The sequence below is a fragment of the Urocampus carinirostris genome, chromosome 7 (genome assembly GCF_059441175.1).
Source record: "Urocampus carinirostris isolate Australia breed hairy pipefish chromosome 7, RoL_Ucar_1.0, whole genome shotgun sequence".
NCBI classification, from domain to species: Eukaryota; Metazoa; Chordata; class Actinopteri; order Syngnathiformes; family Syngnathidae; genus Urocampus; species Urocampus carinirostris.
Genome location: NC_142355.1, coordinates 7,855,037 through 7,871,743, shown reverse-complemented (window position 1 = coordinate 7,871,743; position 16,707 = coordinate 7,855,037). Strand labels below are relative to the sequence as shown.

The following is a 16,707-nucleotide window of genomic DNA, read 5'->3' as shown; positions in this document are numbered from 1 at the left end:
GCTGTACAAATAAAATGCATTGTTTTGAAAATTGAGATGTTCCAAGTAACTAACGACAAAAACAGGTAAAAACTTTTTATCGATACATAACATTTTGTTTTTGCCTTATTACATACAACAGTATACAACGGTGATTGACACAATGAATTGTTAATAAGTTTATTACTGTGATTGTATTTTGCAGTGATATAAAACTGTAATGCATCATAAAAACATTCAGATTACAATGATATAATAAACCCCATTGCAGTGATGTAATCGTCTTGGTATTCTTAGTTGATGATGTATACCGTTTTTCAGTATGTCACATTTAGCGACTCAGGAGGTTCACATGCTGCGGGGAGAGTATAAAAACAAAATTAAATACAAAAAAAAAACATGTTTTACCCGATTATAATTTATTATCTTCGTGATGGATTCGGAGACAAAAATAATTTTCCCACGATCACAGCCAACAACAAACAGGAACCCATCTGCAGCCTGCCGGCACACAAATAAAAGAGCAAGATATGGTGTGTCTATATGATAACATCGTACGGACAGAACAATGTGAGGATATGAAAAGGACCATCAGCCAAATTCAAACCAGTGACGCTGTGATTCAACAGCCAATTTTCATGCAAGAATACACAAATTTCAACCATACATATTTTCCAACAAGACAGTGGTGGGCAAACTTTTTCATTGGAGGGAAACATTGTGTAAATAAATGGCAGAAGGGCTAGGCCTGGAGAAAAAAATGTGATTTGATCATTTTATCATTTACAGAGACAGTCCGCATTCTAAAACCTTGAAAATACATGAGTAAAAAATAAAATGTTGGGGTGTCCAATTTTTCTCATGTTGTCAATTTCATTAAAAAGGGCCCTTTTAATCATTCCTTTAATTCAAAAAAATAATAAAAACGGGGATAAGTCTTTATAAAATAGCAGTGGTTAACATGCAGACATCTACATATAGATTTTATATTTTTCTTTATCTGCAAATTTACCAAATTGGTTTTGAAACAATCATAATCAAAGCAAAGTAAAACTGTCCCTAGTTAAGCACAAAATGTGATCATAATCATTGAAAAATTCAAAAATAGCATGTAAAGAAAAATGCAACCAGTTACTTAAATGCTGGGGACCAGAGTAGCACCAGACTCATTATATTAGGAGAACTTTTTGAAACCATTTTATTTATGTACTATTATATTTTTAACATTTAGCGGGCCGGATTACAAAGCCTGATGGGCCGCCTGGGCCAGAGGGCCTTTGTTTGCCCACCCCTGTCCTATAAAACTGTGCTGTGGCCAATGTTCCCTGTAATTTTCCACGGGTCTGAGCGTTCACACAAAGTCGGTGACCAGCACTTGAGACAACAGTGAGCAACCATAATCCCAAGTGTGGCAAGATAATTAATTATCAAACATGTCCAAAACTTGACATCAAGTTACATTTTGTTGCGTTTCCGGCAATGCAAAATTATTTTTCTCTTTTGAATGAATTGACTCATGTACTATTGTTTGTACGGCCTACAAACGTCGTTTGTTTTTACAATTCTTTCACAAGATATCCATTTCTTTTTATTTCTTGATATATCTTGTCGCATAATATTAACATTTTTGGAGGCTTATTTAGTCGGTTGCAAGATACAGAACTGTACTTAATCACATTTTTAGTGGAAGTACAATGTTGGCAACAAGATTCACTTGATATAATTGGAAATTATTTGAATGCAACACAAACTTTTTCTTCTTTTTTTCCGCGTTTTTTTCTACTTTTTTAAAAAATTCCTTTAAAAAAAATCTCATTGTGTTTATTTTTTCCAAGCTGTTACTTTTTCTTTTTGTTCTCCGTTTACCTTTTTCCTACATTTCTTTCTTTTCTTTTTTTCTGTTTTTTTTTCTAAATTTTTCCTTCTTTTTTCTCTTCCTTTGTTTCTTTTTTTCTCAGCTTTTCACTACTTTTTCATTTTGGTATTTTTTTCTTTTTTGTTCTATTCCCCCCTTCTTTTAAGTCATTTTGTGCAGAGTTTTACATAATATTTGGTCATGTTGGGATTAAAGAAGCAAAAACAACCTGAAGAGCTGTTTAGGACCCGAAATAGCCGGTTCCTTTTAGTGAGCCGAGCCGAAGAAGCCGGTTCTCGACCAACTCTACTAACTTTACTCAACTCTGTTCTACTCTGACTCGACTTCAAAATACCGCATTTTGGACACAACGTAAGGGGAATTCGTGTATTTTTACCTTCATGCACTGTAACTTTAACTTAAGTCGCTTCTTAATTAGTAATTTTGAGCCCTCATTTTTGTGCGCCGGCTAGATTTTCTTATGAGCAGAGAATGTGCAAGCAGTGCGCAATTGCGCACGCGCGCAGCTTAGAGGGAACACTGGCTGTGGCCCAGTAACGCAACAGATATGTAACAATCTGGGGCTCCATTTTCTTATTTTGAGTGCATTGCTAATACAGTATGTGAGTCTACTTTCACCCACTATGATAATCATTGGAACGGGCAACATAAACGTCAAACAGGGAACACCCCTAACTTGAACAGTTCACAGAAACTAACTTTAACAGAAATTTCTGAGTACCTTTAAGATAAGATGCTGGAGCTCCTCGTCAGGCAGGAAGGAAGGTTTGTAATTGGCATCAGAAAAAGAGCTTGCAGAACCTGAAATGTGTCATAGTTAAAAAATAATAACAATTGTGTCTTTGTGTCCAATTATAGACTGGTTGAATGATTTAAAATAATATTGTTAAATGATATTCCACAACTCTCTCCATTTGTCATACCTGAGTAAGGTTAGATCACATGCACAAATTGAGCGCCTGTTGTTTGGAAACTAAGTAAATCATACGTTTTTAGTTGTTTCTTAAGCCCAATAGTGGTCAAGTGGCATCCCCAAACTACAAATGAAGCTCCTGACCTCGCATCAAAAATTAAACTTCAGAATATGCATTAGAAACAGACGGTTATCTACAGTCGTTTCTCAAGAAAACAAATTTCAGTTCATCTGAAGCGCATAGCGCTTGTAGTGGGAGTTTAAGTTGAATACAGAGATCCCTCTATACTTTCGGTTATCGCTAGTTCACTGCTTTGTGAATTTTGAATCGAGTTGTCTTTATTGTCATTGATATCAACGTATCATGCATTGTGTGCTGCAGCAGACAGCAGGCCGGTGTATGCTATCAATAAAACAGCGGGATGGGCGCACAAGTCAATGTGAAAACCAAAACAAACTGCAAAGTGGAATAACAGCTAGCTTTTAGCAGCTTGTTAATGAAATGAAATGATCTGCATTTATATAGCGCTTTTCAAGTCAATGACTTCCCAAAGCGCTTTACATTGTGCTTCACATTTTCCAATAGCGGCCTTGTATTGCAGCCATGTAAGACGCTAACCTGCTTATTGGGGGTATTAGGGGTTCAGTGTCTTACCCAAGGACACTTCGACATGTAACACGGACGAGCCGGGATTCGAACTGGGATCCCTTGATCCCAAGACGAGCGCTCTACCTCCTGAGCTACTGCCGCCCCCAAAGTTACGTTGAAAGCAAATTCATCCATTAAATGGGACACTGAGGAAAGTCAGAAGGATGTCCCCATTAACCGCATAACTGAGGGATAACTGTATTTTTTTATTCCTTTTATTTTAGATATTTTTAGTGTCTGCATTTTCCAATAGGTTTACGTTCTAACAATTTTAAATCATATGAAACTAGAGAATTCATTTGTCTTAAAAAAAAGTCTATATAAATACTTTTAAAAGATATCCATTTTAAAGCTATTGCAGTCAGATATCAAAGTGTATTTGATTAATATTTCCAGGTAATAAAAATGATGCTACTTTAATAGACAAGCTCAAGACAACAACTGGTTGCAAGTAAGATGTGGTACCTTTGAGGGATTTAAGGTGCTGCACCGCCATTCTGAGAACGGTGAGTTTGTCCAACTTCCGAGACATTGGGTTACATGTTGGAATCATGTCTGAAAGCTTGTCAATTAGTGTGTTCATTTTGTCTCGTCGTCTTTTTTCAATTTGACTGTGTGGCTCTCTGCAAGGACAAACAATTTATGTACCCTCTTTCGTGCGAAAGCACATATGGCATTCCTTTAAAATGGAGTCAAAATTGGGGCTTACTACCTGAAACATTTCATTTTGGCATGTTGATCCTCTCCATCTGAGCTGTGAACATAAAAATTACATTGAAATATTGTGAAAATAAATATGAAAAGTGAAATAAAAATATCACAGGTTCCAAATTCAGGATTAAGTTATAGATCTCATGGTACGATCGATATTGGATACGCATTTACCGTAAATTCCGGACTATAAGCCGCTACTTTTTTCCCAAACGTTCAACCCTGCGGCTTATTCAGTGATGCGGCCAATTCATGTAATTTTTCTAACGGCCGCCAGCGGCGCTCGAGTACAAAAGGTAAGATTTAGACCGGTGGAATATATGCGCCGAGGAAGACTGCAACTTTTTAACTTGTGCACAAATTAAATTAGCGTAAACTTACCCTCATCATGCAATTTGCAAAAAGAAAGGCAAATGACGCAGCTTTCAAACTAAAACCAATCGAGCAATCCGATAAAGAAGGAAACAGAGCTATTGCGCGTAAACTTTACTTTGCGAGTATGTTGCTAGCGTGTTTTGGAATAAGGGAGCGTGGGACGACGATACTAAGGAAGATGACTTTGATAGCGTCAGTTATAAGGAGGAAGATGAGGTGGTTTACCTTGATTTTTACAAGTACGGTATATTTTTTAAACAGACCCGTTTACTGTGTGTGTTGCTAGTAGCGTGTTGCTACCTGTCACAGTCACGGTTTGGGATGAAAGTTATATTATTATTATTATTAAAGCTTTGAAAACGCTCTCGGTGTACCGTCTTTCTTTGTAAATATGTGTAACCATGTATAATATGTATTTGCAACTGTATATTTTTGTAATGTATTTATTTAAGAGACTTATTCTGATATGTTTTCCAAGGGCGAATCAAAAAGAAGGGGCGAAAAACAACGGGGGCTGACGGGAAGTGGAGTAAAGGTGAGACGTGTTTTTGGACGCAGCGGACAATAGTGGATATATATTTTTCCCACCCTTACCTTTGGAAATATAGACTTTTTTTCCTTGGATTACTTTCAACGGGACCCAGACTCTGCAGGTCTGCATCAAACCTGAAGTACCGGTATAATTTTCCGTTTATTTCGCTGGCTGTGGTTTTTGGACTGTGTACTTTATATTCAGTTACAATTGCGGGACTTAAAGTCGGGTTTGGTTTTATTTTGTGATTGCATTAAATGTTTCAATGCGGGCGCATGCGGCTTATATACAGGTGCGGCTTGTGTAAGTACAGAAGCGGTAATCCTCTTAAAATGTGGTGGGTGCGTCTTATAATCAGGTGCGCTCTATAGTCCGGAATTTACGGTATCATGATCCTGATATTCGACATCAACTAGTGCTGGGCGATAAAATCTAAAATTTAAATTTTGGGTTATATCAGTCGGCCTGGACGAATACCATTTAGAATTGATTAGAAACAAAACAAAAAAAGAAGATAACTAACTAAAGGAAGTTTAAAAAATGCATCTGGTGCAAAATGTCTAGACAAGACTAACTGACTACACATGAGCACACATACGCGATTCATACATACTCGTTTTGGTCCTCTTCCATATCTGTGTTGGTGATGGGAGTTAATCTAGGTTCCCTATGAAATAACAATGGTAAACATCAGTTGCAGCGATTTGATTCATAAATGCAAAGAAGAAAAAAATGAAAGAGGAGTCAATTATGCTTACTGGTTGTCCATACTGCCCTTTCGCTTCCGGGGAATTTCCATGCTCAAAGACATGCCAACCATTGAAGATGGTGTCATCAGGCTAGGCAGAGAGTTGCAGTTCATTTGGTTTTCCTCAACCAGCACATCTTCTGGAGGAAAAAAAAAAGAAACGGTAAAGGAAGCTGATGGTAAGAAAAAAGAAATCAAACTTTTGTTAATGTAAACAAAAGGAAAACCTTCGGAGGGGAGTGGGATAGTAGCTAGAAATCAAATGGCAAAGTCAAACAGAACCTGTAATTTATAACCTTTTTGTAGATATTAAATCGATTTAAAGATAATAATATTAATACTTTTCATTTATGTACAATTTCATTTTACATGATGATAAGCATTCACAAGAAATAAAACTAGTGTTCATTTTGCCTCTGAAAAGTGATGGGTCCCAGGCACTCGCATGCTCAAAAATCTATGGGTCCCAACAGAGATCTATGGGTCCCCAAAATTTAGTGTTATCGAGGTTGAAATTGTTAATCGGTGACAAATATATAATATAAATCTATATATTCATTCAGTTTCAATCATCAAATAATTAATTCATTTTCTGCATCAAATTATTGTTGGTAATATACCGATTAAAGGGATAACGACAAACCTGTCTTTTTTTCATTTTCTCATTTTATACTTCCTTTTTTTCTTAGCTTCTTTATACAACATGATACGTAATATCGATCATCAAAGCAAGTGAGCCGTTTGAGAGCCAGCTCTCTTTGATGAGTTGAGCCAAAAAAGCCCGTTCTCTAAAAAAAGACGGACTTCCTTTCACTACACAACTCGAACGGGTTTGACTTGATCGATTTGCCGTTTCGTAATAGTCGGTGTATACCAGATGGTACCCATTATTGACAAATTTTAGTTTTTCCATACAGATTTACTGCACGTCGTACACGTCTTAAAATGCATAATAAATGTACTTTGTACGGCAAAAACGTACAGGTTGACAGATATTAATTTCTCCGTGTTTTTGTGCCGGAATTATTGCCGTTGTTATCACTTTCTGCATTATGTTTCGACTTATTACTGACACTGAAGAAATTGCCAATTTTGTGTTGATTTTCACCTAAACACTAACTGTTTTTTCGGAGGCATACTTAACCTTCGCTCGACGACAAGCACCACAAAATGACGTAATCTTGAAGCAACAAGATCTCGTTGGCCGAGATCGGCGTGCAGACGAAAACTTGAACCGCGAGACCAAAACAACAATGGCTTTCTGCCTGAAGAAAAGTTTGGAGTGCGGTAAATCTTTGTTAAAAAAAAGTAATCGGCTAATAATGACAATTTTGGGTCAAAAAAGTTGCGTCCCGTTGGATCAGGACGCACGTTGATTTGTGACTATGCGTCACTAGCAAAAATGATGCGTCTAGGACGCAGGGACGCAGGCAAACGAGAACACTGATCTATATATATATATATATATATATATATATATATATATATATAACTTATTTATTTGCAACTTTGAACAGATTTTAATCCTACAAATGTTCTCTAGAAAAAAGTGGGGTCTTCAAAACTTTCTTCACACTACATTGAATCACCTGCCGTTGTCTCATTTGGAATGTCACCAAGTTTACTTTCCAGTGCCCGGCCTGGTGTGTGGCACATCTGTTGCTTTAGCTGTGCATGTTCCACAGATGAAAATACATATCATTTTGCCAAGCATTCAAAGAAAGCTTGCATGTCAGAATTATATTGACAACAGATGTGTAAAGCAAACGCAGTAGGGCACTAAAGCCCAGATTCAGGGGTTGAGGCGCCAACGGGTTACACAAGACCCTATTGCCCCAACCAAATGCACCTTAACAATGTATTTCTCCAAAAATCTATCAATTTGATAAACTACAACAGCAGATAGCTGCAAAGTGAGAAGTAGCTTTGACCAATTGCATTTTCGGAATAGCGCTGGCTAAATAAATCCCAAATTGTTGATGACCATAAAAATGCCAAAATAAATACTTTTTTTCCACACTATGAGGCCCACCCCCAAAAACGTTTTGTCACATATTTTCATTCCCAAGGCGCACCAGACTATGAGGTGCATGGAATTGAGAGCCTATATTAGTGTATAACCATCGGGCTGTTTATACACTTACAGTATATATCAATGCAATGATTGATCAGTCCATAAGTGTCACAGACCAAAATCGTAAAACATTGTCTGCAACAAGAATCAAACCCAAGTAGTGGCAGTGAGAGCACCAACACTTAACCATCTGACCATCAGTGGTACGCATGACATATGAAAAAGGCATTCGGCCGAATCTCATAATCACACTATTTGTGCTCACGGTTCCAGAAACACTGATTTGTAAAGTGCCTTCTGATAGGTTAAAGAGTCCCCTCCACTTCTTCAACTGTGCGTCAATAACATTAAGGTTTAACATGTAAATATACGTAAAAGAGCTTGTACAGTATTTTGTTGAAGGACTTTCTGTTTCATCCATCCCCTAACATTTGTTGGTAAAGAAGTGGAGAGCTTATTCAACCTTTCAGGATTCACTAGGCAAATCAGTATTTTGGGCACCGTGAGTAAAAATAGTGTGATTATGAGAAAAGCTCAAATGCCTTTTCGTATGTCATCTGTACCACCGGTGATCTTAAAAGCTTAAAACACACTACTATTCCAGAGCATATGAATAACCTATATATTATGTTGACAATATCTGTGTATTATTTGCCCTCATGTAGGTTTTAGATCAGGGGAAGGTGTCATAATAGTCTGTGGTTTGTGCATCTGTGATTTTTGGACTGTGTACTTTAATGAAGGACATTCAGTTTCAATTGCGGGACTTAAAGTCGGGTTTGGGCTAATTTTGTGTTTGTGTTACATTTTTTCATGTGGGCGTATGCGGCTTATATACAGGTGCGGCTTGTGTAAGTACAAAATCGGTTTTACTCTTAAAATGTGGTGGGTGCGGCTTATAATCAGGTGCGCAATATAGTCCGGAATTTACGGTACTTTATTGGTCAAAATGTTTCATAATTACTTATTGAATTCCCTAACCTTAATCGGGGTATGTGCATTGCATATAACAAACCTCGTATGAGGACTTGTTTTGAGGTTAAGGGGAGACCCACCGATATCTTGAACTGACAGTCAATATATGAATTTGACAAGTGTGTGCTACCATAGCTCAAAGGCGATTCAGTCAAAACATGACAGAATGTCATTTAAACCAAATGCAGCAAATATCTATGACATCTATTTCTAGCGCTTGTCCACACTGTGACCCAAATAGCAGCAAACATCATCTGTGTCCCTCTTCATGTGCTATGCTGGTCACTGCCATGTGCACTCATTAACATGCTCATTCATTAAATCCTCCAAAGAACATCTGCTCCACTTAGCTGCTACAACATTATCTACACGCTCACTATGCCAGGTTCTTAACAAAAGGATAGTTGTTTAAAACAAAAATGTCACACTTTTACTGATATGTTCCATTATCGATGAATTGTTTAGCGCAGCATGATGGCTGACTGACAACATGCTCATTTTAAACTTCTCATCTCATCTCATCAGCTGTACCGCTTATCCTTATTAGGGTCGCGGGGGGGCTGGAGCCCATCCCAGCCATCTCCGGGCAGTGGGCAGGGGACACCCTGAACTGATTGCCAGCCAATCGCAGGGCACACGGGGACAGACAACTCACTCGCTCAGTCACACCTAGGGACAATTTGGACCGGCCGATTCACCTGAAATGCATGTCTTTTGAATGTGGGAGGAAACCGGAGTGCCCGGAGGAAACCCATGCAAGCACGGGGAGAACATGCAAACTCCGCAACAGTAAGGCCGGTAGCTGGATTTGAACCCACGCAGGAGGTTCCCACGACCTCAGAGCTGTGCCGCACACGCGCTAACCACTGCGCCGCCGTGCTGCCCCATTTTAAACTTCTTATCCAAAATTGATGGTTTTCTATCACGAAGTATAAATTCAGGGAACCTGAGTAAGGCGACCATACTGGATGGGTAATTTTACCTCATTATCATTGTGATTAACATTTGTAGTATGGCGATCCAATCTCTAGCTTAGCTGCTGTTAAACGTCCCGTGCTAAGTTATGACAACAAATCTTCACTGATGTACAAGCAAGACCAATTCGTGCAGGGTTGGGTAGGGTTACTTTAACTTGATTACCTTCAATTACTTTTGGATGACTCCAATACCAAATATGCTAATAAAAGACAAAAGAAACGAAATATGAATTAAATAACTAAATTTTGTGCAGAATTGGGGAGTAACGGAATACATGGAACGGCAAAAATGATGTTGGCAAGCTGTTCATTTTGTTTTTGTCGCATTTTATGTTAGTTTTGCCGGAGATCAAAGAGATCAAAGCCAGGAGAGAAAGCTTACCACATGTTGTGAGTCATCATTTTATTCATATTTAGTTTTTTTGTCTTTTATTAGCATATTTGGTATTGGAGTAATCCAAAAGTAATTGAAAGTAATCCAGTTAAAGTAACCCTACTCAACCCTGAATACGTGCCAGATAAAAGTGTGTGGTGTAGGGGTTAGAGTTCAAAAAGTCGATCTCTGGGACTTGTTTCAATAGGCGAATGGTGCACTTTCATCGGCAAGGCCCTTTAACAGACCCTGCCCATTAGGTTAATTCGGGAGCTATCTTTGCCCTCCACTCACCGAATAAGGATGTACTTATTCAGGCCGGGCTTTCAGTAACACTCAGGGCTTTCTTTGGTGTTCCATTTTCTCTTTCCTTGTCAATTGTATTGAAATCAGGTATTCATCCATCTAAACCAGGGGTGGCAAACTCGTTTTAGCTGGGGGCCACAAATGCTATAAAAAAATCTCACGGGGGGCGGTCTAGTAAGTTTAAGAGAAAGAGAGAGGGAGAAAAAGAGAGAGAATAAGAGGGAGGGAAAGAGAGAGTGATAAACAGATAGGGAGAACAAGGGAGGTCAAGGGAGATAGAGTAACAGTGAGAGAAAAGGAGAGAGCAGAATAGAGATATGAATGGAGAAGACGGGGGAAATTAATATAGAGAGAAAAAGAAAGTGAAAAAAGAGAAAGATAAAAGAATAAGAAGTGAAACGACAGAAAGAAAAAGTCAACAGTAGAAAAAGAGACAAAGGTAGGTGAGAGAGGTCGAAAAAGGGAAAGAAAGAGGGTGAGAAAGAAAGAGAAAAATAGAAAGAAAGATGAATTAAAGTGTAAATTAGAGAGAGAAAATAGAAAGAGAGCAAGAGAGTGAGAGAGAAATAGAGAAAAGAGAAAGAGAGAGAGAAAGAGAGTGAACAGGAGAAAGAAAAAGAGGAATAGAGAAATAAATAAAAAAAGAAGTGAGTCAGAGAGAAATACTACCACAATTGTTTTGCAAGTGTTAACTGGCTTTGGTGACATCCGGTGGAAATATTTAAAACTACGGCTCATTTTCCTGTTGCGCTTCTCTCACTGTTGTCTTGCGGGCCGGATTTAAACCATTGGTGGGCCTGATCTGGCCCGCGGGCCGCCTGTTTGACACCTGTGATCTAAACTAAGGTCATGGGGGTGACATTGGGCTAGCCAATCACAAGCCACACACAGACAAGTGTTCACTCACGCATTAATTCCTCGGGACAATTCACTCACCAATCAACCCTTTATGCATTTTCGGAATGTGGGAGGAAACTGGGGTGCCCAGGGAAAGCCTCGCAGGCAAACTGAATACAGGGATTGAACCTCTGAACCGTTAGTCGGACATGCTAACCAGTTATCCACAGTGCCACTCCTGAAATACATATTAGTAACCTAAACATGTTACAAATGTAGAACCTGAAAAAAACTAAAAAGGATCCTGCCCACTTCCATTCAAGTGCCTTCATGTACCAGAAAAACAAAACGAACAAGGTTGTCTGCAGTCGTCGCCAGCCGAGACAATGTGGAGTTGTGGGGTGCCAAACCAGTATTGGGCAAAAAAAGCTTTAGCGTTCACAGGTTTCAAACAACATTGCTGAAACTCCTTCAGACTGTGCATTTGTGGGTTCTCTTGAGGCAATGGATTTCACGCAACTTTCTAAATACAAACATGGCAGGTTAAAGCTAAATTGTCATTAGGTCAGAGTGTATCCTGCAATTGACTGGCAACCAGTCTGGTTTGTTTCTGCCCAATGCCAGTTTGGGTCTGCTCCAGCGCCTTGTGACCTTTGTGCCATGAATGTCAGCTTTTCCCAATTTTCACAGATTTTCCCTCACCCGCCAAGGTCGTTGGGGCACCATTTCCTGTGGAAGTACAGTCTGACGGCGCCCATCCCTCTCTAGGCTGTTTTTGGGGTTAGGGGTTTTCTCCCTCACATAAAACCAGTAAAGCGGGTTTCCATGTTAACCAGTAGCAGGAGATAGATGCCTCCTGATCTGACTCAGATATAGCACCTTCGTCATCTAGTTGCTGTTTTTGTCGGCGTGAAACGTCCGCCTGCTCATCAGAAATGACTGGTAGGCGCCTCAGCGAGTAAGTCTCCTGCAGCCCATCGCAATGCACTGATTGTATGCTGCAACATGTCCTTTTGTAATCTGCTACTGGAACTGACATTCTTTTTGGGTTAGAAACCAAACTTCTATCCCCTCACTTATGGATGTTGAATTGTGCAAAACCCCAGACAACAATACACTCACATTTCGGTAGCTTTCAATGAAATATGACCCATTAACTTTGTGTTCTGTTTTTCTCTTTTTTTTTAAACACTTTAACCTCTTAACAATTCTGTAAAAATTGCCTAATATCCCTGACCAAGACGTACCCAAAGTAAATTGTATGCCATTCTTGAACCGTTAGGAGAATATGGATGGCTTTGGTCTCTTTTGAAATGAAACACTCTGATTTTCGTCTCCAACTGGAATAATCAATTAAGTCGGTTGGAACACACAGAAATAAATGTTTTTTTACTCCTGCCTGAGTATTTTTTTAGCAACCACAAAAAGTGTAGAATGGGCATCTTAGCTGGAAAACAGCTGGGACAATAACATTAAGTCTTACCAAGTCCTACGTCAAACTTGATCACTATCTGAAAAACTAAACATTGTATTTTACATTTTTCAACACCTATATCACGGCATTTCCAAAGTGACCATTCAGAGACAACCAGTTTACAGCTCTAAAACGTCTGCAATCATGTATTTTACTTTGGCCATTTTTAAATGTTAAACTTTTCTTTCCAGAAGACAATCACTGATTATGCACACTTGCATGTAATCATTGCACGTAAAAATGGACCCTAAGTTGCATTTACACACATTCATTTTCGGCTCTAATTTGAATACACCTCGTAAATATGTATAAATTAGTGTTGGGAATTTCATCTGCTGACCAATGTGTCACTCACCATTAGAATCGGTCACTACTGGCTGAAGATTTTTGAAGCCAAAGTAGGTCATGTCCGTTTTTTTCATTAGAGACTTTTATAGGCTATCGCAGACTAAGGGTTGTAAAAAAAGGTTGCACTTGGTCAAGATTGGTGTCAATCAAAGGGTCAGAGGCAAACGGACTTATTAGGAATATGCTCGCTAGTATGTTTACTTTGAAAATTAAAATATGGGGTGACACCTGGTGCTCCCCAGTATTCATTCATTCAAATTTAGGACTTCTTAAGATGTTTTCAAGACCATTTCCATTTAAATATAAGCTCAATCTTGCACCTATCCTGGCATTCAGACGTGGGAGCCGGGCCTGAATCGTGATGGACCCTGGCGCCTGATGCCACCAGGCCGCAACAGCGGGGACTTTAAAGCTCTGCCCGGAAAGAGTAGGTAACATATTGCGTACCCTGCGGCAAAGGTTTGGTTTTGTTGGGTGGGGACTGGCTTACGACCAGGCCAGGCCTGGACTAGACTAAGGCGGCCGTAAGCAAGATTGAGAAGGGTTTGGGGACAGGTACCAGGGCGCCGAGGCGACTTGCAAGCCGCACCCGTTGAGAGAACGGGACCGACCTGACAATAACAATTGCAAGTATTTCTTTAAGGGTTAAGAGTGTGGTATTCTGGAAAATAATACATTTTTTATGTGATGTAAAACAGCTTTTGAATACGTTAAAGGTCCCTGGTTCAAAACCAGGTGGAAACATATGTTGGCCAGGAGAGGGATGGGTGCCACCAGGCTGTACTTGCCCGAGGCACACCACAGGAGATGGTGCCCCTACGACCGTAGTTGTTCAGGTATCTAACCAACCAACCATTCAATTTAAATGGTTTATTGTCATTTAGGGCAGCACGGCGACGCAGTGGTTAACGCGTGTGCAGCACAGTTCTGAGGTCGTGAGATCAAACCTCCTGTGTGGAGTTTGCATGTTCTCCCCGTGGGTTTCCTCCGGGCACTCTGGTTTCTTCCCACATTCCAAAAACATGCATGTTAGGTTAATTGGCCGGTCCAAATTGTGACTGAGCGAGCGAATTGTCTGTCCCTGTGTGCCCTGCGACTGGCTGCCAACCAGTTCAGGGTGTCCCCTGCCCACTGCCCGAAGATGGATGGGATGGGCTCCAGTACCCCCGTGACCCTACTGATGATAAGCGGTGCAGATAATGGATGGATGGATATTGTCATTTATATCTACGTTGTGAAATATTGAACCCAACGAGATTAGGCATTGCACTCCAGGGTAAACATGTTATAAGGACATCAAGAGAAAAATAAAAGTACGCTGACATGATACACGGGAGAAAATATTTACAATGTAGTGCTCAGAGACAGAGTTATAATAATAATAAGGCAATGACAGAATATTCCATCGTAACAGTAGTGCAACAAAAAGTAGTAAAATGGCATTTAGCAGCAAAATGTTTTTGTTCCTGATAAATATTTCCATATTTACAAGAAATGTCTTGCTGAAAATGGAGTTTTGTTTTATTCAACTATTGTTTCCAGTTCAGCACCAGCAAGTAATCGTTTTATCATATACAGGCAGTAACGCTACAAATACACAATTGGCTGTTGTAGTTTTGCCAAGTGTTATGCTGAGAAAAGCATCCCTGCCGAGATTTGCATCCCCTAGCTACTATAACCACTTTTACCTCGTTTTATCTCACTTTTATATCACTTTTGGGAATGTAATACAACTTAAACCATTCCGTCTTTGTATTTGTTGTGAATGTAATCGAACGGTAATGCACACTGTATATAAATCACTTTTGAGCAGGTAATATGTTTATTTTGCCTTTTTCTTCTCAAATCGCTCGTATTGAAACTGTTATGCACTCTACCATAAAGCTTATTTCAGCATAATAAATATTATTTCAGCATAATAAGCTTTATGGTAGAGTGCATAACAGTTCTCGGTTATGCCGAGAAATGCATCCCTGCCGAGATTTGGATCCCCTCGCTACTATAACCACTTTTACCTCGTTTTATCTCACTTTTATATCACTTTTTGGGAATGTAATGGCGAACATATAATCAAAACCACTTCGTCTTGCATTTGTTGGGAATGTAATATAACTTAAACCATTCCGTCTGTGTATTTGTTGTGAATGTAATCGAACGGTAATGCACACAGTATATAAATCACTTTTGAGCAGGTAATATGTTTATTTTCCCTTTTCTTCTCAAATCGCTCGTATTGAAACTGTTATGCACCTACCAAGTGCATAACAGTTCTCAAAAGTGATTTATATACGTTGTGCATTACCGTTCGATTACACTCCCAACAAATACAAAGACGGAATGGTTTAAAGTTGTATTACATTCCCAACAAATGCAAGACGAAGTGGTTTTGGTTATTACATTCCCGAAAAGTGATATAAAAGTGAGATAAAACGAGGTAAAAGTGCTTATAGTAGCTACGGGGTGCAAATCTCGGCAGGGATTCATTTCTCGGCATAACACCGGCTGCTCGTTGTCAACAGTAAATGAAATAAAATAAAATAAAGCACGAACTAGAGGAATATAAATTATTAGATCAATAGCTATCATTTAGGATGTTTATAAAAACAACGAGACCGCACTGTCAACCTGACACGGGCTACTAAAGTGTCGAAAAATCCAAAATGACTATTCCAGTTCGCCGATAAACAGGCCGTGCTACTATGCTAAGCTAACATTCCCTTGTTATTGCTCGTATTTGAGGTCGGCGAAATACGCTCGCCTGGCGTTTTAAGTCGTTTGTGTCTTTTTATAAGCCGCAATGATATCTCTCAACCCGTAGTAGTCTAAAATGTCGAATATTGTAAAAGAAAATGTATAAAGATTGGCCAAGAGCGCCTTTGCTCTACTGATCTACTGACCTACTTTTGGGAATAGCGCAAAGTTACGGTCACCCGGTGCAGGGGGGAAAAACATAAACGACACTGCTTATCAAGCCCAGTATGTAAATACCAACTCGACAACAAGACGCAGACGTGTTAATAAAAAAATGTCAGGGTGGAATGTTTGAAATTACCTTCCATTTCGCAATCCGTTCTGTCACCGCCGCCAGCGGCGGTATGCCTGGCCGCCATGGCTGGAGCCGGTGCGGGTGCACTGGGGCTTGGTACTCCAATGCATAGATGAAGCGAGCGCGTGAATGATGTCGTCGGATATTCCGATTTATTTCCGCAAAAACAAGGATTTAACTCGACCGGGGAATATAAATTGGTTAAAATGTGTAGTGTATTAATATAAATGGCATGAAAGGGCAGTTTGTAATAGTGGTGTTAAAAAGCACGGAAGAGATGACGCATCTTGTCTCCTCCTACTGGCAGGGTTGGGTAGGGTTACTTTAACTGGATTACTTTCAATTACTTTTGGATTACTCCAATACCAAATATGAATAAAATGATGACTCACAACACGTGGTAAGCTTTCTCTCCTGGCTTTGATCTCTTTGATCTCTGGCAAAACTAACATAAGAAGCGACAAAAAACAAATGAAAATAAATCCAAACAGCTTGCCAACATCATTTTTAAAAT

At 39.3% G+C, this 16,707-nt stretch overlaps 1 protein-coding gene across 2 annotated transcripts in view; it reads right to left on the bottom strand.

Annotated features, from left to right (window-relative positions):
- Nucleotides 1-16,469, bottom strand: part of bmal2 (basic helix-loop-helix ARNT like 2) — a 30,722-nt gene extending 14,253 nt beyond the window's left edge. The window contains exons 1-7 of one of the 2 annotated variants that reach the window (XM_088339182.1): nucleotides 16,200-16,469; nucleotides 5,794-5,923; nucleotides 5,649-5,702; nucleotides 4,130-4,171; nucleotides 3,883-4,040; nucleotides 2,577-2,656; nucleotides 388-480 (exon numbers count right to left, since the gene is read on the bottom strand). In XM_088339182.1, the coding sequence (XP_088195308.1) occupies nucleotides 388-480; nucleotides 2,577-2,656; nucleotides 3,883-4,040; nucleotides 4,130-4,171; nucleotides 5,649-5,702; nucleotides 5,794-5,923; nucleotides 16,200-16,257 (615 nt within the window). In that variant the 5' untranslated portion in view covers nucleotides 16,258-16,469. The remainder of the gene's footprint in view (nucleotides 1-387; nucleotides 481-2,576; nucleotides 2,657-3,882; nucleotides 4,041-4,129; nucleotides 4,172-5,648; nucleotides 5,703-5,793; nucleotides 5,924-16,199) is intronic. The other variant, XM_088339183.1, reaches the window with a different exon arrangement.
- Nucleotides 16,470-16,707: the final 238 nt, after the last annotated feature.